The 25,142-nt window shown below is 43.7% G+C and overlaps 1 protein-coding gene across 1 annotated transcript; it reads left to right on the forward strand.

Moving 5' to 3' along the window:
- The first annotated feature begins 237 nt into the window (after positions 1 to 237).
- On the forward strand, positions 238 to 14,333 carry fam167b (family with sequence similarity 167 member B). The gene is made up of 2 exons (XM_080211590.1): positions 238 to 754; positions 12,444 to 14,333. Exons 1-2 carry the CDS (start codon positions 455 to 457, stop codon positions 12,705 to 12,707), a joined length of 564 nt encoding a protein of 187 aa, XP_080067716.1. The 5' UTR covers positions 238 to 454; the 3' UTR covers positions 12,708 to 14,333.
- Positions 14,334 to 25,142: the final 10,809 nt, after the last annotated feature.

Below are 25,142 nucleotides of genomic sequence, written 5' to 3' on the forward strand. Positions count from 1 at the left end.
TTAAAACAAAAACAGAAAATGCTGGAAAATCTCAGCAGGTCTGACAGTATCTGTGGGGAGAGAGAATAGAACTCACGTTTCAAGTCTAGATGATCCTGCGTCAGAATAAAATATTCAATATTTCTCTAAAAGTACAGCGACGTCTCTCAGGGGGCGGGGAATGTGTAACAGACAGTGAATTAATGATTTGAAAGTTTGGTGAAAATACAAATGGGATATTAAAAAGCGCGGGTCGAGATTGGGCTGGAAGATTGGGAATGTGATGGGGTTAATGTGGGAATTGCAAGGTGAAAGGACCTGAGTGCTTTCGGTGCAGGTTAGAGCTCAGCCAGGACTCTGGGTGGTCCCTTTAAGGTGACTGGTCCATCCTGTTAAAAAGTAACCGGGAGCAGATATAAAACCCAGCGCCGCTCCCAGTGTAGCATCACTCGGGCCGCTCTCCTCCCAGTCACTGATGTCTCTCTCTCTCAGTCCCCAAACTGCGGGCAGCGACTGCTCTGACCTGGAGCCGGATGACCATCTGGGCCGGGTGAAAGCCCTGACAGCAAAATTAAACCTCCAGACCCGGAGACCATCGTTCGCCGAATGGAAGGAGAAGCTGGAAAGCCAGCCCTGGAAAACGGGAGAACCTGAGTCTGGAACAGAGAGTGAGAGAAACAGCAAACTGTCACCGGGGCACAGTGACATCTCTCTCACTAATATCTGCGGCTTCGCAAACATCGGGGAAGCTTTGGACTGGCTCAGAAAAGAATTAGTAAGTAATGCAATAACTTCTCATTCTATCTTGGCCAAATATCTTCAGAACATTCTTTTATATAAACTTGCTCATGCTGTATTAATGTGGACGGGTCTTTATTTGATGGTGTTGGAGAGTTTCCATTTAACTTTAACTAAACCTTCCCAGTTATTTTACTCTTTGTTTCCAGCTCCTGTGCATGTCCCAACACCAGTCGGAAATGAATAATCATTCCCACCGAGACAAATCATGCTGATTTGCTGAGTCTGGTCGTGTTTTTTATCCTGATTCACAATGCTGCCCTCTCTCTCAGTCTGTCTGATCCCACTGCCAGTCCCACATACACACACACACTGCCACAAACCTTTCCCCACTCCCTGGGGCTGCCAGTGTCTGAGAGCCACAGGCAGCAACTTTCAGAAACAACACATTCAAACAAATGTTTGATAAAGGACCCCCCGAGTGTCAGCTGCGTTTGAGCCGAGTTATTTTGTCGCTGGACAGTTGGGTTTTTGTCCACACGGACCCGTTGTGAGTCATTCCCGGACACTTGTCAACCGCTTTCACCCAAACAGCATTCTTTACTTTTTATTATTCCTTTCGGCTGCTCCTGATTCCAGTTTGATCTCTCCAATTCTCACCCTGCAGCATCGGAAAGTGAGCCCGCTTCACAGCTCCTTTAACAGGGAAATGAAAATCTGCAGAGACAGGGGGTAGTTATCAGGGGAACGGGGTTTTAGGAACTGCTTCTTCAGATTGGGAGGAATTGGGGTCGAGTGAAGTCTGGATTGCCATTGTCACTAAAACTGTGTCAGACTAATGTTGGACAGACACCTTATCCAATTCTGATTGGTTGCAATCAAACAATTTGGCATCTCAGTGCGTAAAAGGATTGTCACCAAATCTCTTCCAATATAGAGAGCACTGAGCTACAAATCAACTCCCGTGCTGTGTAAACAGTGTAGCCGCCGGCCCCTGAAACTCCAAAGTCCTTAACAAAAGGCAAAGTGAGTTTGAGTATTGGGTGTACAATGGGTACTCTATACCAGGCTAGGGTATTGGGCATACAATGTGTATTTTACACCAGGCTGGGTATTGGAATATATAACAGGAAGAGAACTGGCAATATTCTTCCTTTGCTCAGCTTGATGTTGCCATCATTCTCCAGCCAGCTCAAGCCTGCACTCGTTTCCCTTTCCAATCCTCTCAGTTCAAGCTGCTTCCTGTCCTGATCAGTCGGCTGTTCTTCCAACTTCACCACGTTAGCAATCTCCCTCCACACACACCTCAAAACACAATTCTCAGTTTCTATCTTACTATTTTTCACTATCCATTTGGCTCCTCTCCATCCCACTGCCCTTATACTGCTTTTTGACATACATTACACAAAGTGATTACAGTTGCTACTAGGAAAAGTAGGAATTTTTTTTATTCATTTGTGGGACATGGGCATCGCTGGCTGGCCAGCATTTATTGCCCATCCCTCGGCCCCTAGTTGCCCTTGAGAAGGTGGGGGTGAGTGGCCTTTTTGAATGGCTGCAGTCCATTGCTGTGGGTTGACCCCAATGCTGTAAGGGAGGGGATCCCAGGATTTTGACTCACCGGCTGTGTAAATGGGCATGGAAGTGCCATAGCTTGATGTGGATGCAAGTGAGACCAAAGTGGATGCAGTATTGAGGTAGTGTGGATGGAATATGTTGGGGAGTGAGGGGTGAGGACGAAAGGGTCCAGTTTTAACTGGATGAAGCCTAACAGCAGCAGGTGGAACTCTTACACTGCTGGCCTCAGCACCCTTTAGCTCTTGGGGCTGCCTCTGAGCTCTTTCCTGGGTTGGCTGGCTCAGCTACAGTCCAAATCCTCATGCACCAACCCCCCCCTCCCCCCCACTGCCCCAACCCCCACCTTTGTGAGCACTCTCTCCCAAGGCTGATGAGCCCAGCCAGGAATTTTCTTCACTCCTGTGGCCTGCCTTAAGGACGAAAATGCAGGCCATCATCTCCAGACTGGATACTTTGGACCGAGGTTAGAGCTTTCTTCACTCAAAGGGTTGTGAATCCTTGGATCAGTGTAAATATGGACTTGGGGAAACAGAGTGGTCACAACTAAACCCTGTTTTGGTTTGAATGCAGAATTAGAATTCCTATAGTGCAGAAGGAGGTTATTTAGTCCATCGAGTCTGCGTTGATTCTCTGGCAGACCCTCTTACCCAGGCGAGAGGGGAGGAGGCCTGAAATTCAGTTTCTCTATCGCCTGTTGCTGCATTTCTGAACATAAATTATCATCTTCAACAAAATATTGCTGAATTTTCTTTGTTCATTTCGCAGGATTATCAATGAAAAACCCATCAGAGGAAACGTGTCAGCAGAAAGTTGGCTAAATGAAATTCCTATAGCACCTTTCAGTAAATATCTGAACTTTTATAGTGCAGTCATTGTTGTAATGTCAGAAACGATGTGGAGATGCCGGCGTTGGACTGGGGTAAACACAGTGAGAAGTCTCTCAACACCAGGTTAAAGTCCAACAGGTTTATTTGGTAGCAAACACCACTAGCTTTCAGAACACTGCTCGTTCATCAGGTGAGTGGGGAATTCTGATCACAAACAGGCCATATAAAGGCACACACTCAGTTGACAGAATACTGATTATAATGCAAGTCTTTACAGCTAATCAAGTCTTAAAGATGCAGACAGTATGAGTGGAGATAGCATTAAGCATAGATTAAAGAGATGTGTATTGTCTCCAGGACAGTAAGTGAGATGTTGCAAGCCCAGACAAGTCGTGGGGCTAATAATTAGTGTGACATGAACCCAAGATCCCAGTTGAGGCTGTCCTCATGTGTGTGGAACTTGGCTATCAGTCTCTGCTCAGCAACCCTGTGTTGGCGTGTGCTGTGAAGGCCGCCTTGGTGAACATTTACCTGAAGATCAGAGGCCGAATGCCCATGACCACTGAAGTGTTCGCCAACAGGAAGAGAACAGTCTTTTCTGGTGATTGTTGAGTAGTGTTCATTCATCTGTTGTCGTAGCATCTGCATGGTCTCCCCAATGTGCCATGTCTCGGGACATCCTTTCTTGCAGCGTATCAGGTAGACAATGTTGGCCAAGTTGCAAGAGTATGTGCCGTGTAACTGGTGGATAGTGTCCTCACGTTAGGTGATGGCGTCCGTATCAATGATCTGGCATGTCTTACAGAGGTTGCTGTGGCAGGATTGTGTGGTGTTGTGGTCACTGTTCTCCTGAAGGCTGGGTAATTTGCTGTGGACAATTGTTTGAGGTTGTGTGGTTGTTTGAAGGCAAGAAATGGGAGTGTGGGGATGGCCCTGGTGAAATGTTCATCTTCATCAATGACGTGTTGAAGACTCCGGAGAAGATGTCGTAGCTTCTCCGCTCTAGGGAAGTACTGGATGCTGAAGGGTACTCTGTTCACGGAGGGTGCTCTGAATGTCCAGATCAACTGAACAACGAGGAACACTACAGACAGTTACCCGCAGATCCAACCAAAGAACGCACCCGCCAACTCAACACTCCAATCAAGACCTTTGAACTGGACCTTCAGAGCACCCTCCACGCTCTCATACCACGTACACCCTGAGTTGGAGATCTCTACTGCCTCCCAAAGATACACAAGGCAAACACACCCGGCCGTCCCATCATATCGGGCAACGAGACCCTGTGCGAGAGCCTCTCCGGCTATGTCAAGGGCATCCTGAAACCCATTGTACAAAGAACCCCCAGCTTTTGTCACAACACTATGCACTTTCTACAGAAACTCAGCAAACATGGAGCAGTTGAACCAGGAACACTCCTCGGCACAATGGATGTCTTGGTGCTCTACACCAGCATCCCCCACGGCGATGGCATTGCTGCAACTGCCTCAGTTCTCAACGCCGACAACTGCCAGTTTCCAGATGCAATTTTATAACTCATCCACTTCATTCTGGACCACAATGTCTTCACCTTCAACAACCAGTTCTTCATCCAGACACACAGAACAGCCATGGGGACCAAATTCACACTTCCAATATGCCAACATTTTCATGCACAGGTTTGAACAAGACTTCTTCGTTGCACAGGACTGTCAACCAATGCTGTACACAAGATACATCGATGACATTTTCTTCCTTTAGACTCATGGTGAACAATCACTGAAACAACTATATGATGACATCAATAAGTTCCATCCTACCACCAGACTCACCATGGACTACTCTCTGGAATCAGTTGCATTCTTGGACACACGCATCTCCATTAAGGACGGTCACCTCAGCACCTCACTGCACCGCAAGGCCATGGATAACCTCACAATGCTCCACTTCTCCAGCTTCCACCCTAAACACGTTAAAGAAGCCATCCCCTATGGACAAGCCCTCCGTATACACAGGATCTGCTCAGATAAGGAGGATCGTGTCAGACACCTCCAGACACTGAAAGATGCCCTCATAAGAAAAGAATATGGCGCTTGACTCATCGATCGACAGTTCTGACGTTCCACAGCAAAAAACCGCACCGACCTCCTCAGAAGACAAACACAGGACACGGTGGACAGAGTACCCTTCGTCGTCCAGTACTTCCCCGGAGTGGAGAAGCTACGACATCTTCTCCAAAATCTTCAACATGTCATTGATGAAAACGAACATCTCACCAAGGCCACGCCACCCCCCCCACCCCCCGCCTTCTCACCTTCAAACAACCGCATGACCTCAAACAGACCACTGTCCTCAGCAAACTACCCAGCCTTCAGGAGAACAGTGACCACGACACCACACAACCCTGCCACAGTAACCTCTGCAAGACATGCCGGATCATCGACATGGATACCATCATCACACGAGAACACCATCCACCAGGTACACGGTACATAGTCTTGCAATTCAGCCAATGTTGTCTACCTGATACGCTGCAGGAAAGGATGTCCCGAAGCATGGTACATTGGGGAGACCATGCAGACACTACGACAACAAATGAATGACCATCGCTCGACAATCACCAGGCAAGACTGTTCCCTTCCTGTTGGCGAATATTTAAGTGGTCACAGGCATTCGGCCTCTGATCTTCGGGTAAGCATTCTCCAAGGTGGCCTTCACGACACACGATAGTGTAAAGTCACTGAGCAGAGACTGATAGCCAAGTTCTGCACACATGAGGGTGGCCTCAACTGGGATCTGGGGTTCATGTCACACTATTTGAAACCCCCATGACTTGCCTGGGCTTGCAAAATCTCCCTTACTGTCCTGTCTGGAGACAATATACATCTCTTTAACCTGTGCTTAATGCTATCTCCACTCACATTATCTGCACCTTTAAGACTTGATTAGAATGTGAGTCTTTACAGCTAATCAGTATTCTGTAAACTGAGTGTGTGCCTTTATATGCCCTTTTTGTGATCAGAACTCCCCATTCATCTGATGAAGGAGCAGTGCTCCAAAAGCTAGTGGCATTTGCTACCAAATAAACCTGTTCAACTTTAACCTGGTGTTGTGATACTTTGTAATGTCAGAAAGACAGCAGCCACATTCAAAAAGTGTCATGGAAAATAACATGTTCATGACCAAATAACCTATTTCAGTGATCTTGCTTAAAGGATAAATATATTGGCTCCAAGACACCAAAAATAACTTTCTTACTCCACCTGATGGGACAGGCTGGGCCTCAGTTTCATGTCTCATGTGAAAAACAACACCTCCAACACTCCCTCAGCACAGCAGTAGAGTGTTTTGTCCTTGAGTGCTGGAATGGAACATGAACCCACAACCTCTGGCTCAAAGGCAAGGAAGCTAACAATTGAGCGATGGCTAACAGAATGGTGGAAAGATGTCTCCTGGGCTGCAGTTTATAAACAAGACTGAGGGATCATTGTTCAGATCATTGATCTTCTCAATACATAAAAATCATCTAGATAGACATGAATATTGGGGGTGAGGGATGGGTTACAATATCAAAACTTAAAGATAGTGCAGAAATAAGGGGTTAACTGCGCAGAGAACTAATCATGGATTGTGGAGGACATTGTATGGCAGATGGGAGTTCATAGATAAAGTTTATTGCAGAAACATTTAAGCTGATATATTTTCAGAAGAACAACATGAAGAGGAAATAGAACATAGAACATTACAGCACAGTACAGACCCTTCGCCCCTCGATGTTGCGCCGACCAGTGGAACCAATCTAATGACCCTCTAACCTAAACTATTCCAATGTTACCCATATGCCTATCCACTGACCATTGGAACGCCCTTAAAGTTGGCGATTCCACAACAGCTGCAGGCAGGGCATTCCACACCCTTACTACCCTCTGAGTAAAGAACCTGCCTCTGACACCCGTCCTATAACTACCACACCTCAATTTAAAGCTATGTCCCCTCGTGCTAGCCATCACCATCCGAGGAAAAAGGCTCTCACTGTCCACCCTATCCAATCCTCTGATCATCTTGTATGCCTCAATTAGGTCACCTCGTAACCTTCTTCTCTCTAATGAAAATAACCTCAAGTCCCTCTGCCTTTCCTCAGAAGACCTTCCCACCATACCAGGCAACGTCCTGGTAAACCTCCTCTGCACCCTTTCCAATGCCTCCACATCTTTCTTATAATGCGGCGACCAGAACTGTACGCAGTACTCCAAGTGCGGCCACACCAGAGTTTTGTACATTTGCAACACGATCTCATGGCTCCGACATTCAATCCCTCTACCAATAAAAGCTAACACACCGTACGCCTTCTTAACAACCTTATCAACCTGGGTGCCAACTTTCAGGGATCTATACACATGTACACTGAGATCTCTCTGCTCGTCGACACTACTACGAGTCCTTCCATTAGCCCTATATTCTGTACTCCTGTTACTCTTACCAAAGTGAATCACCTCACACTTTTCCTAATTAAACTCCATCTGCCACCTCTTGGCCCAGCTCTGCAGCTTATCTATGTCCCTCTGCAAACTGTAACATCCATCCTCACTGTCTACAACTCCTCTGACTTTGATGTCGTCAGCAAATTTATTAACCCATCCTTCTACACCCTCATCTAGGTCATTTATAAAAATGACAAACAGCAGTGGCTCCAAAACAGATCCCTGAGGTACACCCATCAACCACCACCCTCTGTCTTCTATCAGCTAGCCAATTCCTGATCCAAACTGCTAAATCACCCTCAATCCCATGCATCTGCATTTTCTGCAGTAGCCTACCATGGGGAACCTTATCAAACCCTTTGCTAAAATCCATATACACCACGTCAACTACCTTACCCTTATCCACCTCTTTGGTCACCTTTTCAAAAAACTCGATAAGGTTTGTGAGGCACGACCTACCCTTCACAAAACCGTGTTGACTATCCCTAATCAATTTATTTCTCTCTAGATGATTATAAATCCTATCCCTTATAATTCTTTCCAAAACTTTGCCCACAACAGAAGTAAGGCTCACTAGTCTATAATTCCCAGGATGGTCTGTACTCCCCTTCTTGAACAAGGGGACAACATTTGCTATCCTCCAGTCTTCAAAATAAACTCCAAATGGTAACATTTTAAAATGAGTAGAATGGCAGAGTGACTCAGAGATTTATACACACACATTAGGAAAGGGAAAAGGCCATTCTTCCCCTCAACTCATTTTCCCAGCCTTTGTTCCATATTCTTCAACATATTTATGTAACCGAAGTCATACCTTGAAAAGTCCAATTATCCTAGCATTCCATAGCCTTCCCAATTTCTATTACCTTTGTATGAAGAAGTGCTTCCTGATTTCACTTCTGGATGACCTGACATGAATATCTCTTTGTTCCTAATTCCTCAGTAATCACAGGAGATCACAGAAACCCTACAGTGCAGAAAGAGGCCATCTGGTTTATCGAGTTGACACCGACCACAATCCCACCCAGGCCCTACCCCTACACCCCTCCCCCTCCCCTTTCCCTACATATTTACACATTAATCCCTCTAACCTACGCATCCCAGGACACTAAGGTGCAATTTCAGCACAGCCAATCAACCTAACTCACAAATCTTTGGCAGCTAATACAGAGAAATAAGTTCTCTGTATCTACCTAATCGCAACATTTTTAAATTGGGTTGAAAGTTGGGGAAGTTCAGAAAACTTTTTTTTAAAGAGACCTTTTATGTTAAAAAGAGACATAAAGTACAAGAGTAAAACAGCAATGCTAAATTGCATAAATACAATGCAGATATTGTATTGTGTCCTGTTTTGTGCATTCTACCTTCAGAAAGGTGTCATGGTATTGGAGGGTATAGAAGAAATGTGCTTGGATAAATCTTGGATGAGAAATCTTAGTCACAGGGAACACAAGAGAAACTGGCAGTCTTTTATCTGGAACAGAATTCAAGAGATAATCTGATTGAGGTGTTTAAAATTATAATAACATAAATATAGAAACATAGCTTCACCGGTCTGTGATATTGGCACCTGAAAAGCCGAAAGTCAAGATTATCACTAAAAGAACAGTGCGAGAGTTTGTTTTACAACCTGACTCCTCCCTACCCTCACCTGATAATGCTGAAATATCTGTGCTCCTCCGATTTCCAGCCTCTTGTGCACCCCAACTTTCTTTACCCCATCACTGGGCCTCCTCCTCCTCTCCTGCCCCTCTTAAGATGCTCTTTTAAACCTATCCTTTCAAGCAGCTTTGGCAATCCTATCTTAATCTCTCTTATTTTGCCCATGGTTGTTTAATTATGCTCCTGTGATTATCTTCAAGGCTGAGATAGCCAGATTTCTGAACGATAGGTGAGTCATGGGTTATCAGAAAAAGGCAGGAAAGTGGAGTTGAAGCCAAGATCAGATGAGCTGTGATCCCATTGTTAATGGAGCAGAATCAAGGGACTGAATGGCCTACACCTGCTCTTATTTGTCATGTTCTTATGACACATAAGAACATTTGGGACATTTCCTGATGTTAAATGCATCATATTAATCCTCACTGACGTTTTTTGCTGTTCTGGAAGAGTTTTTATTTATGCAAATTTGTTTAGATGTTGGTTACCAATGCTGCTGGTTGTAGAAACTCTAACAGAAGGAAAGTGGATTAATATTAAAAACATCAACATGTTAAAGGATTTGGGAGGAGGATCTGATTAAATGGTCAAAACTTTCAGAGAGACAGCACAGGTGAAACGGAACCAGTCTTCCAAGTTTGAAATCTAATGGTCCGAACAGAATGTTAGGTGATGAGTACTTTTGATTTCCAAAAGATTAAATCAAATTTTACCTTGCTTTGGCTAAAGTTATGATACTGACAATTTTTTTTAGTTTACTGTTGTCACAAGTAGGCTTTCATTAACACTGCAATGAAGTTATTATGAAAATCCCCTAGTTGCCACACTCCGGCTCCTGTTCGGGTACACTGAGGGAGAACTTAGCATGGCCAATGCACCCTAACCAGCACATCTTTCAGACTGTGGGAGGAAACTGCAACACCCAGAGGGAACGACAGACTGGAGGGGGCTGATTGTGGACAAGTCCCCAAGACCGGATGGAATGCATCCGAGGGTCCTGAAAGAAATGGCGGAGGTGATAGTGGATGCCTTGGTGGTTATTTTCCAGACGTCGCTGGATTCCGGGGAAGTGCCGGAAGATTGGAAAACGGCTAATGTTACGCCGTTGTTTAAGAAGGGTGCCAGGCAAAAGGCGGGGAATTATAGGCCGGTTAGTTTAACGTCTGTTGTAGGTAAAATGTTAGAATCCGTCATCAAGGAGGAAATAGCGAGGCATCTTGAGGGGAATTGCTTGATAGAGCAGACGCAGCACGGTTTCGTTAAAGGGAAGTCGTGTCTGACAAATTTACTGGAGTTCTATGAGGATGTGTCTAGGGTGGTGGATAGAGGAGAGCCGGTGGATGTGGTCTTTCTGGATTTTCAGAAGGCGTTTGACAAGGTACCTCACAAGAGGTTATTGCAGAAGGTAAGGGGGCATGGAGTTGGGGGTAGGGTGTTAGCGTGGATAGAGGACTGGTTGTCAAATAGGAGGCAGAGAGTGGGGGTCAATGGGTGCTATTCGGATTGGCGGATGGTGACTAGTGGAGTGCCCCAGGGGTCGGTGCTGGGGCCTCAGCTATTTACCATTTATATAGATGATCTGGAGGAGGGAACCGAGTGTAGGGTGTCGAAATTTGCTGATGACACCAAAATTGGTGGAAAGGCAAATTGTGCGGAGGGTGGTGAGAGTCTGCAGAAGGATCTAGATAGGCTGGGCGAATGGGCCAGGAAATGGCAAATGGAATTTAATGTTGGCAAGTGCGAGGTGGTCCACTTTGGTAGGAATAATGGTAGGAAGGATTATTACTTACGTGGAGAAAAACTGCAGCAGGCGACGGTGCAGAGGGACCTCGGGGTCCTTGTGCATGAGTCGCAAAAACCCAGCTTGCAGGTGCAGCAGGTGGTCAGGAAGGCGAATGGGATGCTGGCCTTCATAGCGAGGGGGATTGAATATAAAAGTAGGGAGGTCTTGCTGCAGCTGTATAGGGCACTGGTGAGGCCGCAGCTGGAGTACTGTGTGTAGTTTTGGGCGCCGTACTTACGCAAGGATATTTTGGCCTTGGAGGGAGTGCAGAGGAGGTTTACTAGGCTGATGCCGGAGTTGAGGGGGTTGAGCTATGAGGAGAGGCTGAATAAATTAGGCTTGTACTCGTTAGAGTTTAGAAGAATGAGGGGAGATCTCATTGAGACATATAAGATGATGAATGGGATGGATAGGATAGAGGTGGAGAGACTCTTCCCGCTCAGAAAGGATAGTAGGACTAGGGGGCACAGCCTCAAGATAAAGGGGGGTGCGGTTTAGAACGGAGTTGAGGAGGAACTTCTTCACTCAAAGGGTGGTGAATCTCTGGAATTCTCTGCCCGTTGAAGTGGTGGAGGCTGCCTCGCTAAATATTTTTAAGACGCGAGTTGATGGGTTTTTGATAAGAGAGGGGATTAAGGGTTATGCGGAGAGGGCGGGAATGTGGAACTGAGCCAAGACAGATCAGCCATGATCTTATTGAATGGCGGGGCAGGCTCGAAGGGCTAGTTGGCCTACTCCTGCTCCTATTTCTTACGTTCTTATGTTCTTATGAACCCACGCAGACACAGGGAGAACGTGCTGACTCCACACAGGCACTGATCCAAGCCAGGAATCGAACCCCTGGTGCAGTGAGGCAGCAGTGCTAACCACTGTGCCACCATGCCATCCCTCTTCAACTGTTCATGGAAACATCTTCTAAGTTAAAGATATTTCTGAACTAAACATCTTTTAAACTAAAGACTAACCCACACATCTAATAGAAATGATTTCTCTGATTCTACCCAATCACAACATTTTTAAATTGGGTTGTAAGTTGGGAAAGTTGAGAAAACTGTTTTTTTAAAGAGACCTTTTATGTTAAAAAGAGACATAAAGTACAAGAGAAAACAGCAATGAGGAGTTTTTTACTAAGCACACTCAAGTCAGTTCATCAATGGCTGTGCAGTGCTCAAGTACGTTTATTAGGACATGACCTTACATCTAACTGAAAGGTAAAGGAAAATGACTGAGTAAGATAGAGGGTTATAGGTAAGCCTAGTAGGTAGGGACATGCTCGGTGCAACTTGTGGGCCAAAGGGCCTGTTTGTGCTGTAGTTTTTCTATGTTCTAAATAAATTTATTGAAGCAGTTTGACTTTGTCTCTGAAAGGATGATGCATTTTTTTTGGTAATTATTGATTGGGTTACTTTATTCTTTCAGAGGGAGATGCAGTCATTAGATCACCAGCTGGCCCGGAAGCTCATTTGCCTGCGGAGAGAGATCCACAGGTTAAAGGTGGAGCAGATCTGCCATCAGCACAAGGAGATGTTGGATGATGTGACATACGGACTGGAGGAATGTGAAGAGGAGTCAGACTTACTCCTGGATATTCCCCTGAAGGCTGTGTTCAGCCTTTCCACACCTCTCAAACACATAGGAGTGACTAAAATGAACATTAATTCCAGAAGATTCTCTTTGTCCTGATTTAACACAGCACGAATTCATCTTTGTTCTAATAATCAAACAAAACTGGTTTCACAGTGAGGGGATTGTGAGTGACAACAATTGCCTCTTAATCATTGCTGGAGCCAATTTTCAACTCAGCTCAGAAAAGTCCCCATACTTGAATTTGGACAGCCCCATGGGTTACATGCAGTGTGGAACTGGTGGTTGTACAGTCTGATGAAGCTTCGGGTGAGATATTTATCAAGGTAATGTTGATGGGATTTTGTGCCATGCCTCGCTAGGGAAGATCGAGTATTATTAGTGATGAGGGTTGGGTGTGTGGAGTAACTCAATTCTCGAGAGCCACCATCATCAACACACAAACACAAAAATCGCCCAAATCTTGTGTAGCTTCAAGAAATATGCAATGATCCTGAATCACTCACTTCCATTAATAAAGATAATTAAACATTTCTGCATTTTCCTTTATCTTTAGGTTAGATGTAAGGTCCTGTCCAAATAAACGTACTTGAGCACTGCACTGCTATTGATGAACTGACCTTAGAGTGCTTAGTAAAAAACTCCACAAAGCTAATAAAATAGTTGCTAAAGATGCTTTGTAAATTTTCATTCTGCATCAGATAGAAACCCAGACAGAGTGTGAACTGAACCATTAACAACACAATTGGAGAGCCCACCTCAGGAAAGTGGTTGCGAGAGTGAAGGACAATATAATCATGTTGCTGTAAGACATTGGAAGTGAAACGTGGCCTCTTTTTTGAGAGGCTGTATTTCTGTTTGGGAATTCATTGAGGGTAACTGCCTGCCGGAGAAAAACTGAGGCCTTTTAACATTTAAATATCTGTGTTTTCTGATCAAGGCTACACTCCGTTAGGATGTGTCTAATCCTAATGTTGCTCAGAGTATATTGTAATGGAAGAAATTATGTTATATTTTCCTCGCTTGTATGGAATCATAAGACAGCCATCATAAACGGGAAGGACATTATCAGCCTGTTCCCGCAACCGAGAGAATGTTTGGTCAGGCAATAAAAACACAACGGATTTGAGGCCAAACTCCACCCTCCCAGGTCATGGAACCTCGGAGTTCCCAGAATGGAAAAACTGGCTCAACATTTTATCTTGATTCTACAATCTTGAAACAATCTTTTCCAAAAGATAATCTATCCACTTTATTTAACGATATTTGTGTTGGCAATGTTTATGTTCTCTGCTTGTTCAATAATAATTGTTAGTTCATTCTTTCATCCTGGTGAATCTGATATCTTTTGTTATCTTAATTTACATTTCTTCAAACCTTTCCCTTCCTAAACCTCTCTATTTCCTTTTCCTGCTTTTAAGACTCACCTTAACACTTTCCTCTTTGACCAACCAACCCTCCTCATCTCCTTTTGTTCAATGTCAAGTTTTTTTAAAATCATTCTTACATTAATGATACAAGTTGTTGATGTTTATCCAGTTTACTGACTATTGTCCAGGTTTGGCATGTTTCTTGCACCAACATCACACAGGGTAAACCTGAATGAAAATTCACCAGTTAATGTTTGTATTTTTTGCATCTCCAAGATTGTCACCATAATATCTCATAATGTAATTTCTTATAATTCCTTTTTTTAATGCAATAAAACTTGATTCATACAATTCATTCCAAGTTCTAATCAAATTAATTGCAATGAATTCTAAAATATATTTAGCAATCTCTGAAGTATAATTTTCTGTATGTTATTTACTATTGAACTGTAGCTATTGGAATTACATTATCTTTTCTACATTGGTGGAATTTTGCTATATTCTTGGATCAAGGACAGTGAATATCCCAGATAAAAGTATGCCCAATGATGATCTGGGTAGAAATTTGTAAAGGCTGCGCACACTTTACCAGGAAATCCAATTGAAACTGGGCCTCAGGGTTCATTAACAATTTGTGTATGAGCTGTCACTACCTTTCACACCCTCACAGGAAGATCACACAGTGCTAAATTCTGGCCTGCTTGCCTGATTAGCAGCAGTCTGAAGGAATAAGACCATAAGACACTGGAGCAGAATTAGGCCATTCGGCCCATCAATCTGCTCTGCCATTCAATCATGGCTGATTTATTTTTCATCCCCATTCTCCTGCCTTTTGCCCACAACCCCTGATCCCCTTATTAATCAAGAACCTATCTATCTCTGTCTTAAAGACACTCAATGACCTGGCCCTCCACAGCCTTCTGCGGCAAAGAGTTCCACAGATTCCCCACTCTCTGGCTAAAGAAATTCCTCCTCATCTCTGTTTCAAAGGATCTTCCCTTCACCTGAGGTTGTGCTCTCTGCTTCTAGTTTTTCCTACTAGTGAAAACATCCTCTCCACATTCATGCTATCCAGGCCTCGCAGTACCCTGTAAGTTTCAATAAGATACCCCCTCATCCTTCTAAACTCCAATGAGTACAGACCCAGAGTCCTCAACTGTCCCTCATACGACAAGCTCTTCATTCTAGGGATCATTCTTGTGAACTTCCTCTGGACCCTTTCCAAGACCAACACATCCTTCCTTAGATATGTCCCTTGAGAGGGTTAGAGTAGGCAATTAGCAGGATGCAAAAGTTTGGAAGGTGTGATTACAAGGTGGGGTGAGAATGATTGCCCTTGGCTTAACGGAAACATTTAATTGAGTGTGGCATCAGGAAACCCGAGCAATTAATTGAAGTCAATAGGAATCAGGGGAACATCTTTTCATTTGTTGGAGTCATACCTAGCACAAAGGAAACACAAAGGTTGTTTGTTGGAGCCAAACATCTCAGTTCCAGGACATCAGTGAAGGAGTTCCACAGGGTAGTGTCATGGACCCAACCACCAATGACCTTCTCTCCATCATAATGTCAGACGTGGAGATGTTTGCTGAAGGTTGAACAATGTTCAGGACCATTTGGAACTCCACAGACACTAACACGGTTCTTGTCCATATGCAGCAAAACCCGGACAACATTCAGGCTGTTGGGCTGATAAATGGCAAGTACCATTTGTGCCTCACAAGTGCCAGGCAATGTCCATCTCTTACAAGAGAGAATCTAGCCATAAAGTGAGTGGACATTTGCAATACCATCGCTGAATTCCTCACTATCAACATCCTAGGTGTCACTATCAACCAGAAATTGAACTGGACCAGCCATATAAATATTGTGGCTACGATATCACTTAAGAGGCTTGGAATTCTATAATGAGGAACTCGCCTCATGACTCCCCAGAGTTTGTCCGCAGGGCACGAGTCAGAAGTATGGTGGAATGCAGTTCCAGCAACACTCAAGGAACTCAGCACCTTCCAGGACAAAGCAGCCCGCTTGACTAGCACCCAGCCACATATTCAACATTTACCACTTCCAACACTGATGCACAATAGCAGCAGTGTGTACCACCTACAGGATGCACTGTAACAAATTACCAAGGCTCCTTCAACAGAGCCTTCCAAATTCACAACCTCTACCATCTAGAAGGACAAGGGAGCAGTCGCAAGGGAATATCACAAACTGCAAATTCCCTTCTATCCTGACTTGGAAGTATATCGCTGTTCTTTCACTGTTTTGCATCAAAATCCTTGAACTCTCTCCCTAACAAAAGTTGGGAAATCAAGTTGCAGCTATATAAAACCTTAGTTAGGCTGCATGTGGAATATTGTGTGCAGTTCTGGTCACCACACTACCAGAAGGATGTGGAAGCTTTGGAGAGAATGCAAAGAAGCTTCACCAGGACGTTGCCTGGTCTTGAGGGTGTTGGCTATGAGGAGAGGTTGATAAACTGGGATTGTTTTCACTGGAAAGACGGAGGCTGAGGGGAGACCTGATAGAAAATTAGAACAGGCCTAGACAGGGTGGATAGTCAGAGGCTTGTCCCCAGGGTAGAAGTGTCAATTACAAGGAGGCACAGCTTCAAGGTGAGAGGGGGAAAGTTTAAGGGAGATGTGTGGGGGAAGTTTTTCATACAGAGAGTGGTGGGTGCCTGGAACGCACTGCCAGAGGAGGTGGTGGAAACAGGCACATTAGCAACATTTAAGAGACATCTAAATAGGGGGAAAATAGAGGGATGTGAACCGAGTAAACATAGAAACATAGACAAAGAAACCTAGAAGATAGGAGCAGGAGGAGGCCATTTGGTCCTTCAAGCCTGCTCCAATATTCATTATGGTCATGGCTGACCATCAACTCAATTGCCTAATCCTGCTTTCTCCCCATAACCTTTGATCCCATTCGCCCCAAGTGCTATATCCAGCCGTCTCTTGAATATGTTCAATGTTTTGGCATCAACTACTTCCTGTGGTAATGAATTCCACGGGCTCACCACTCTTTGGGTGAAGAAATGTCTCCTAACCTCCGTCCTAAATGGTCTATCCTGAATCCTCGAACTGTGACCCCTGGTTTTGGACTCCCCCACCATTGGGAATATCCTCCCGCCCAGTCCTGTTGGAACTTTATAAGTCTCTATGTGATTCCCCCCCTCATTTGTCTGAACTCCAGCGTAAACAATCCTAACCTAGCCAATCTCTAAGGGCAGAAGGTTTTTTTTAGCTTAGTCAGGGTGTCATGGTCAGCAAGATCTGGAGGGCCGAAGGGCCTGTTTGTAAGTTATACGTTTTCTTTGTTCTTCTTTGTTCTAACAATATTTGCCCCTCCAACAAATATAAAACCAAGATGGGGGAGCGATGGCTTAATGGTATTTTCTCTTGACTATTAATCCAGAAACTCAACTAATGTTCTGAGAACCTGGATTTGAATATTTGAATTTAAAAAAAAATCTGGAATTAAAAATCTGCTGATGACCATGAAACAATTGTCAATTGGCGGAAAAGCCCGTCTGATTCACTAATACTTTTTGGGGAAGGAAATCTTACCCTGGTCTGGCCTACATGTGACTCCAGAGCCACAGCAATGTAGTTGACTCTTAACTGCCCTCTGAAATGGCCAAGTGAGCCACACAGTTACATCAACCGTTACAGAGTCTCAGTGTTTCAAGAAGGCAGCTCACCATCACCTTCTTAAGGGCAACTACAGGTGGATAATAAATGCTGGCCAGCCAGCAACTCTGATGTCCCACGAATGAATAAAAGAAACAGCCCTGTTTTGGCCACAAATCAGCCTCCCAGTTGGCCTTCCATCTTGCACACAGAAGGATGGAAATGATTTCACTGAATGATTAACAATTGTGAGCACAAGGATAAAAATCCCAGTGGATAATTTCCACCATAAGTATTGGGTGAACATGAATCTCTGGATTCAGAGTTGTTGAATTTGCTGGTGTCTAATGATGAATATTGTTAGAATCCCACATTTCAGGTCATGGTGACCCTTCATCAGAACTGAGCAAAGACAATTTGATGAAGGGCTCTCGTGGCCAATATTTACCACCACAGATGATGTCTGACCTGAATTTCCAGAACTGTCCCTTTCTATTTCAGTTTTTCAGCATCTGCAGCACTATTGTGTTGTTGAAGTCTTGTTTGCTTTCAAATATTACCTGTTACCCCTTTATTAGACATCCAAAATTAATTGGAATTTAAGCCAATAGACTGCAGCCATCAATTTCCTTGGATTCTTTTGGAATTGCTACCCAGTTACTGACCATATCCATTGGTTCACTAAATTTGGGAGGGGCAGATGGCTCAGGGAGGATGTTAGCTGGAATATGCTGTAGTGAGAAAGTCAGTACGAGAGGAGCATAAGGCATCTGGGTGCTCATAAGAAGGTAGAGATGTATGTTTTGGTGCTTCTTTTAGGGAATGTTGAGATAGGTAGAGAAGGTAGTTCTGAACTTACCAAGGATATAAGGAGTTAGATGTAGTGATGGGTTGAGATTAGGGATTAGGAGAGCAAAGTGTCCATGAGATGAGAAATAAATGGGAGCAGGAAGGCGAGACGAGAAGAGCCCAAGAAGAGTAAAGAAGAAAAAAGAGATAGAAATAACAGTTGAAATAAACATACAAATGGTTAGAGAGGTAATTCAGGGTACATATTTATGGCTAAAATTAGAAATGACATGTCCTGTATGTAAGCAAAGGATACAGAAGAGACAGTGTGAGAGAAACCAAACAAGACACAAGTTTGACTGATAAAGGCAAAATACTGTGGATGTTAAATTCTGAAACAGAAAATGCTGGAAAATCTCAACAGATCTGACAGCATCTTTGGAGAGAGAGAGAGAATAGAGCCAATGTTTCGAGTCAGGATGATCTTTCATCAGAGGTGAATACAGGATTTATCCTACTTGGGGTGAAGAGGGGGGCATCTGGAAGTGTGTAATTGATAGGAGTGGCACAGACAAAAAGACAAATGGAATGTAAACGGTGATGACAAAGACTGAGAATGGTGCTAATAGCATCCATTAAGAGATCAGAATGTGTGAATGGCAGAACAAATGTGCAGAATGTAGGGATACAGCAATGGGTCAGAGAGGGGTAGAGGGAACAAGACTGAAAGTGAGTGGAAAAATAAAAACAAATATATAAAGTAGTAAAAATTGATGATTAAGTTGAAAAGAAGAAATGAAATAAAATAAATTCTTTGAGGACATTACAGGCACAGTGGACAATGGGGAAGTGGTGGATGTGGTGTATCTGGATTTCCAGAAGACATTTGACAAGGTGCTGCACAAAAGGCTGCTACATAAGATAAAGGTGTATGGCATTATGGGTAATGTATTAACATGGATGGAAGATTGGTTAACCGAAAGAAAGCAAAGAGTGGGGATAAATCTGTGTATAGCCTATTTGCAATTTACACATCCTCCCCATGTCTGTGTGGGTTTCCTCTGGGTGCTTCGGTTTCCTCTCATACTCCAAAGATGTGCGGGATAGGTGGATTGGTGATGCTATATTGCCCCTTAGTCTCGGGGGATTAGAAAAGTAAATATGTGGAGTTAAGCGTGGGATTCTTGTCAGTGCAGTCTTAATGAGCAAATGGCCTCCTTCTGCACTGTAGGGATTCAATGATTTAATAAATTAATGTTTTTCTGGTTGGTGATTAGTGACTCGTGGTGTGCCTCAGGGATTAATGTTGGGACCACAATTGTTTACAATTTATATAGATGAACCAAGTCTAGTTTGTCAAAATTCACAGATGACACTAACATGAGTGGTAGAGCAAAGTGCGCAGAGGACACTGAACATCTGCAGAGAGATGTAGATAGTTTAAATGAGTGGGCAGGCATCTGGCAGATAGAGTACAATGTTGGTAAATGTGATGTCATCCATTTTGGTCGGAATAACAGCAAAATGGATATAATTTAAATGGTAAAAATTTGCAGCATGCTGCTGCGCAGAGGGACCTGGGTGTCCTTGTGCATGAATTGCACACATAGAATTTTGTCCTTCATTGCTGGAGGAATGGGGTTTAAAAACAGCCAGGTTATGTTGCAGTTGTATAAGGTGCTGGTGAGGCCACACCTGGAGTACTGTGTACAGTTTTGGTCTCCTTACTTGAGAAAGGATATACTGGCACTGGAGGGGGTGCAGAGGAGATTCACTAGGTTGATTCCGGAGTTGAGAGGGTTGGCTTATGAGGAGGTACTGAGTAGACTGGGGCTTTACTCATTGGAATTCAGAAGAATGAGGAGAGATCTTATAGGACCATTTAAATTATGAAGGGAATAGATAAGATAGAAGCAGGGAAGTTGTTTTCACTGGCAGGTGAAACTAGAACTAGGGGGCATGGCCTCAAAATAAGGGGACGCAGATTTAGGACAGATATGAGGAGGAACCTTTTCATCCAAAGGACTGTGAATCTGTGGAACTCCCTGCCCAGTGAAGCAGTTGAGGCTACCTCATTGAATTGTTTTTAAGGCAAAGGTAGATTTTTGAACAGTAAAGGAATTAAGGGTTGTGCTAAGCGCGTGGGTAAGTGAAACTAAATTCATGAAAAGATCAGCCATGATCTTACTGAATGGCGGAGAAAGCTCGAGGGGCCAGATGGCCGACTCCTGCTCCTAGTTCTTATGTTTTTAAATGGAGATGGAGTGGAAGTGGAGAAGTTCCATTGAACCTTGCTCTCATTATCACACTCATTTTCGAATGATCATCAAATTGGACTCATTGGATGTTTTCCTCTGTACCTCGGGCTAAACCTATATTGGAACTTTGACTGAATAAAAGCCACAGTGTACTTTTCAGCACAGTTCCAAGAATTGAGTCCAAGCTACCATTGGCAACTTCCAAACTTCCCATCCACTAGTGTAGGTAAAGAGCTGCAACAATTTCTTGTGTCATATCTGTCATCAGTATCTTTGAGCTCTTCTAGTGAATTGTATGAAACACCAATGACACACTGGAGATGGTGCATCATATCAGACTGCATGTAGATCTCAGGGAGGAGATGATGCTCAAAGCTAACTCATTTTGAAACAGAGTAATGACTTCCTGAACAGTATCTTGTATTTCTTTTTCAAATACAGACTTACCTGTTGTAGATATCCAGCATTTTCCATTTTATTTTGGATTTCCAGCATTCATTGCTTCCCTTTTTCCTGTAGTGCTGCTGATCTGGAACCTCAGGTAAACTTGTGGTTCAATGTTCTTGCATTGAGACTACATGGCAGCTCACCTTCCTCTTTACTACGTGACCTCACTTTACCCAGTTATCAATATACTGTCACTTTCATTGTACCATGGTAGGCAGCAGACAGATTTTTAATCAATAAAAGAGTCAGGGGTTATGAGGACAAGGTGAGAAAGTGGAGTTAAGGATTATATCAGATCAGTCGTGATCTCATTGAATGGTGGAGCAGACTCAATGGGCTGAATGGCCTACTTTTGTTCCTATTTCTTATGGTCTTACAGAGCCTGTTCTTCCTGTAATCACAGATATGTTCCTGGTGACACTGGAATATTAGTGTTTGGAACTAGAATGAAGATTCGGAATGTTGAATGGAAGTTGTATTTGCATGATCCACAGTGACTACTGATTTCAGAGAAGTATTTCTTCTGTACTTTGTAGTTTATCTACAGGAAATTGAGAAACATTTAGAAGATGATATTTAGCGTTGCTGAGTTTTGTTCCTGTTTGTTTATATGAAATTGCAATCCAGGTTCCAAAGGTAAAAGTTTTGTCCTAACACAATACTTTTGTATTGAGGATTTTATTTGAGGGTCTCAGATGAGAACTTCCACTCTTTCATTTAGTAACCAAATTCTGGAAAAAGAGAGGTCCCAGTCCCTTGACACATCTGGGTTCATTTTCAGCAATCTTATCTTGTTACTCCACATCTAAACAATAAATCTTTGTAAATCCATCTGGATGAAACAGGTGTTATGGTGTTTTGATAATATTCAGAAGGTAACATTAAATGCATCAATGCTGTGCTTCTGACAAAAATAAAGCTCACGTTTTTTGCCTGAGGTGCATCTGAAATATTATCCATTTTAATACGATACGGTAATAAAATCTGCTGTTCCCCCAGTATCACAAGGCTGTTGAGGAATTCAGGTGTCCTGCAACCTATTTTATCTCAAGCATGTTACAAACTGGTTGGAAGGTGCTGCTTTAAATAGCTCCACCTTATGATGGCCAAATTTAACTTACGCAGGAGGCCAAATCAGACAGTGGGGTGTCACCTCCCCTTGGTTTTCTATGTATAAGGAAAGGTCAGTACATTAGTCCTTTGTTCTGTACTCTGCTGAACGTGAAGTTTATCCTGTGCGTATACAATTAGCTGAGAACTGACACAGCTTGAAAACATGCCCTGAGCATTTTACAACTTTGACCAGTTACTTTCTATAAAATAATATCTCCATTACTTAAGGTCCATGTTACTCCATGAGTAATGTGTTTTAAAAGTTAGAAGGTTCAGTTAGCATACAAGAAAATAATATTATAGCTGAGTCTTAATATAAAAGTTGAATAATTTGCCATTTAATGACCAATACGGATAACTGGAATTCTCCAACCTCGCCCACGGCTGGGATTCTCCAGTCTCGCTGGAGACTTGGCTAAGCAACAAATTCTCCAATCTCACTGGCAGCAGAAACCGGGCATACAAGACCAGAGATTACCAGCCCATGTGTGTGACCCAAGCAAAACACATGGAGCAGTTTGAATGCATGCCAACCATTGGCTGTGTGGTAACCTGTGGACCGTTCATTCTACTATTAGAATCATCTTGTCAAACATAATGCACATCGATACCCATCAGTTCCTGATGCAATATTCTTCCACACATAAAACAAACCGAATCAAATCAAAGGAAGAGTGATGGCTCTGAGACACGCAACTGATCTTTTAAGTTTATACATCACAACATTGAAGTAACTGAAGGTTTTCAGCGAGAGAATATTTCTACATTTTAAAAAAATTCATTTGTGGGACAATGACGTCACTGGCTGGCCAACATTTATTGCCCATCCTTAGTTGCCCTTGTTCAAGGGCAGTTGAGAGTCAACCACATTGCTGTTGGTCTGGAGTCACACGTAGGCCAGACTGGTAAAAACGGCAGATTTCCTTCCCAAAGCATCTTAGTGAACCAGACGGGTTTTTCCGACAATTGACAATGGTTTCACATTCATCAGTAAGTTTTTAATTCCACTTATCAAGTTATTTGAATGAAGTAACCTCCTGCCACCTCCCTATAATTACATAGAAAAACATGGAATGAGAGAACATAGAACATAGAACACTACAGCACAAACAGGCCCTTCGGTCCACATGTTGCGCCGATCACATCTATACCTACCAAGCCATCGAACTATCTGTAACTCCCAATCCCATTAAATCCCATATACTCATCCAGAAGTCTTTTAAAAGACCCCAGTGAGTTCACCTCTACCATCACCGACGGCAGCCGATTCCACTCACTCACCACCCTCTGAGTGAAAAACTTACCCCTGACAACTCCTCTGTACCTACTCCCCAGCACCTTAAACCTGTGTCCTCTCATAGCGACCATTTCAGCCCTGGGAAATAGCCTCCGAGAATCCACCCTATCTATACCTCTCAACATTTTATAAACCTCTATCAGGTCACCTCTCAACCCTTGTCTCTCCAGGGAGAAGAGACCTAGCTCCCTCAACCTATCCTCATAAGGCATGCCTCCCAATCCAGGCAACATCCTTGTAAATCTCCTCTGCACCCTCTCAATAGCCTCCACATCCTTCCTGTAGTGAGGGGACCAGAACTGTGCACAGTACTCCAAGTGGGGTCTGACAAGGGTCTTATAAAGTTGCAGCATTACCTCCCGGCTCCTAAACTCAATCCCTCGATTAAGGAAAGCCAGTACACCATACGTCTTCTTGACCACATCCTCCACCTGCGAGGCCGATTTGAGCGTCCTATGGACCTGGACCCCAAGATCCCTCTGCTCTTCAACACTGCTAAGACTCCTAGCTTTGATATTGTACTCCTTCACCCCATTGGTCCTGCCAAAATGGACCACTACACATTTATCCACGTTGAAGTCCATCTGCCACTTCTCCACCCAGTCTTGCATCCTATCTATGCAATTGCATCGATGCAATTGGGATGCAACTGGGCTCATCAGTGTTGGGTTCTACTCAACCTCATTGACCCAAGGAAAAGGAATATAAAGTTTGTCTCTGCTTTCCATAAGCAATCATTTTTAATTCATTTATGGATGTGAGTGTCACTGGTCAGTCCAGTATTTATTTCCCATCCCTGGTTGCCCTTCAGACGGTGAGCAGCCTTCTTGAACCGCTGTAGCCCCTGAGCTGTAGGTGTAGCCACAGTGCTATTTGGGAGGGAATCCCAAGATTTGGATCCAGCAACTGTGAAGGGAAGGCCGATATATTTCCAAGTCAGGATGGTCAGTGACTTGGAGGGGAACCTCCAGGTGATGGTGTTCCCTGGTATCTGCAGATACTTCTAGATAGTAGTGGTCATGGGTTAGAAAGGTGTTTCCTAAGGATCTGTAGTGAATTCCTGTAATGAGTCTTGTAAATGGTAAACGTGACTGTTTATTGATGGTGGAGGGATTGGATGTTTATGGAAGGAGTAGCAATCAAGCAGGCTGCTTTGTCCTGGAGCTTCTTGAGTGTTGGTGGAGCTGCACTCATTGAGGCAAGTGGGGAGTATTCCATCACTCCATCAGCTTGCTTGTGCCTTGTAGATGGTGGACAGGCTTTGGGAGTCAGCTGGAGAATTCCCATTCTCTGAGCTGCTCCTTTAGTCACAGTTTTTATAGGGCTGGTCCAGCTCAGTTTCTGGTCAATCAAATAATGGAAATCCCCAGAATGTACATATAAATTCACAGCCTGCTTTTCAACCTTCTTATGGCGGGGGTTACTTACTGTACCAGGGTTTATCGGCTTAAACACAAGCATGATCCAGAGGAAATACCAACATCTATTTCCACAAATACGGTTCATCCTTTTTACCATCAGGCTCAGGGGATATTTATTTGCAGGGTTTCATGATCTGCGACTGAAGGTGGCGTTATAATGAACATATGCACAGCTCACTACGTGAGTGAGTGAGTGAGCGACGT

Source organism: Carcharhinus amblyrhynchos, chromosome 24, assembly GCF_965287045.1.
Source record: "Carcharhinus amblyrhynchos chromosome 24, sCarAmb.v2.hapA, whole genome shotgun sequence".
NCBI lineage: Eukaryota > Metazoa > Chordata > Chondrichthyes > Carcharhiniformes > Carcharhinidae > Carcharhinus > Carcharhinus amblyrhynchos.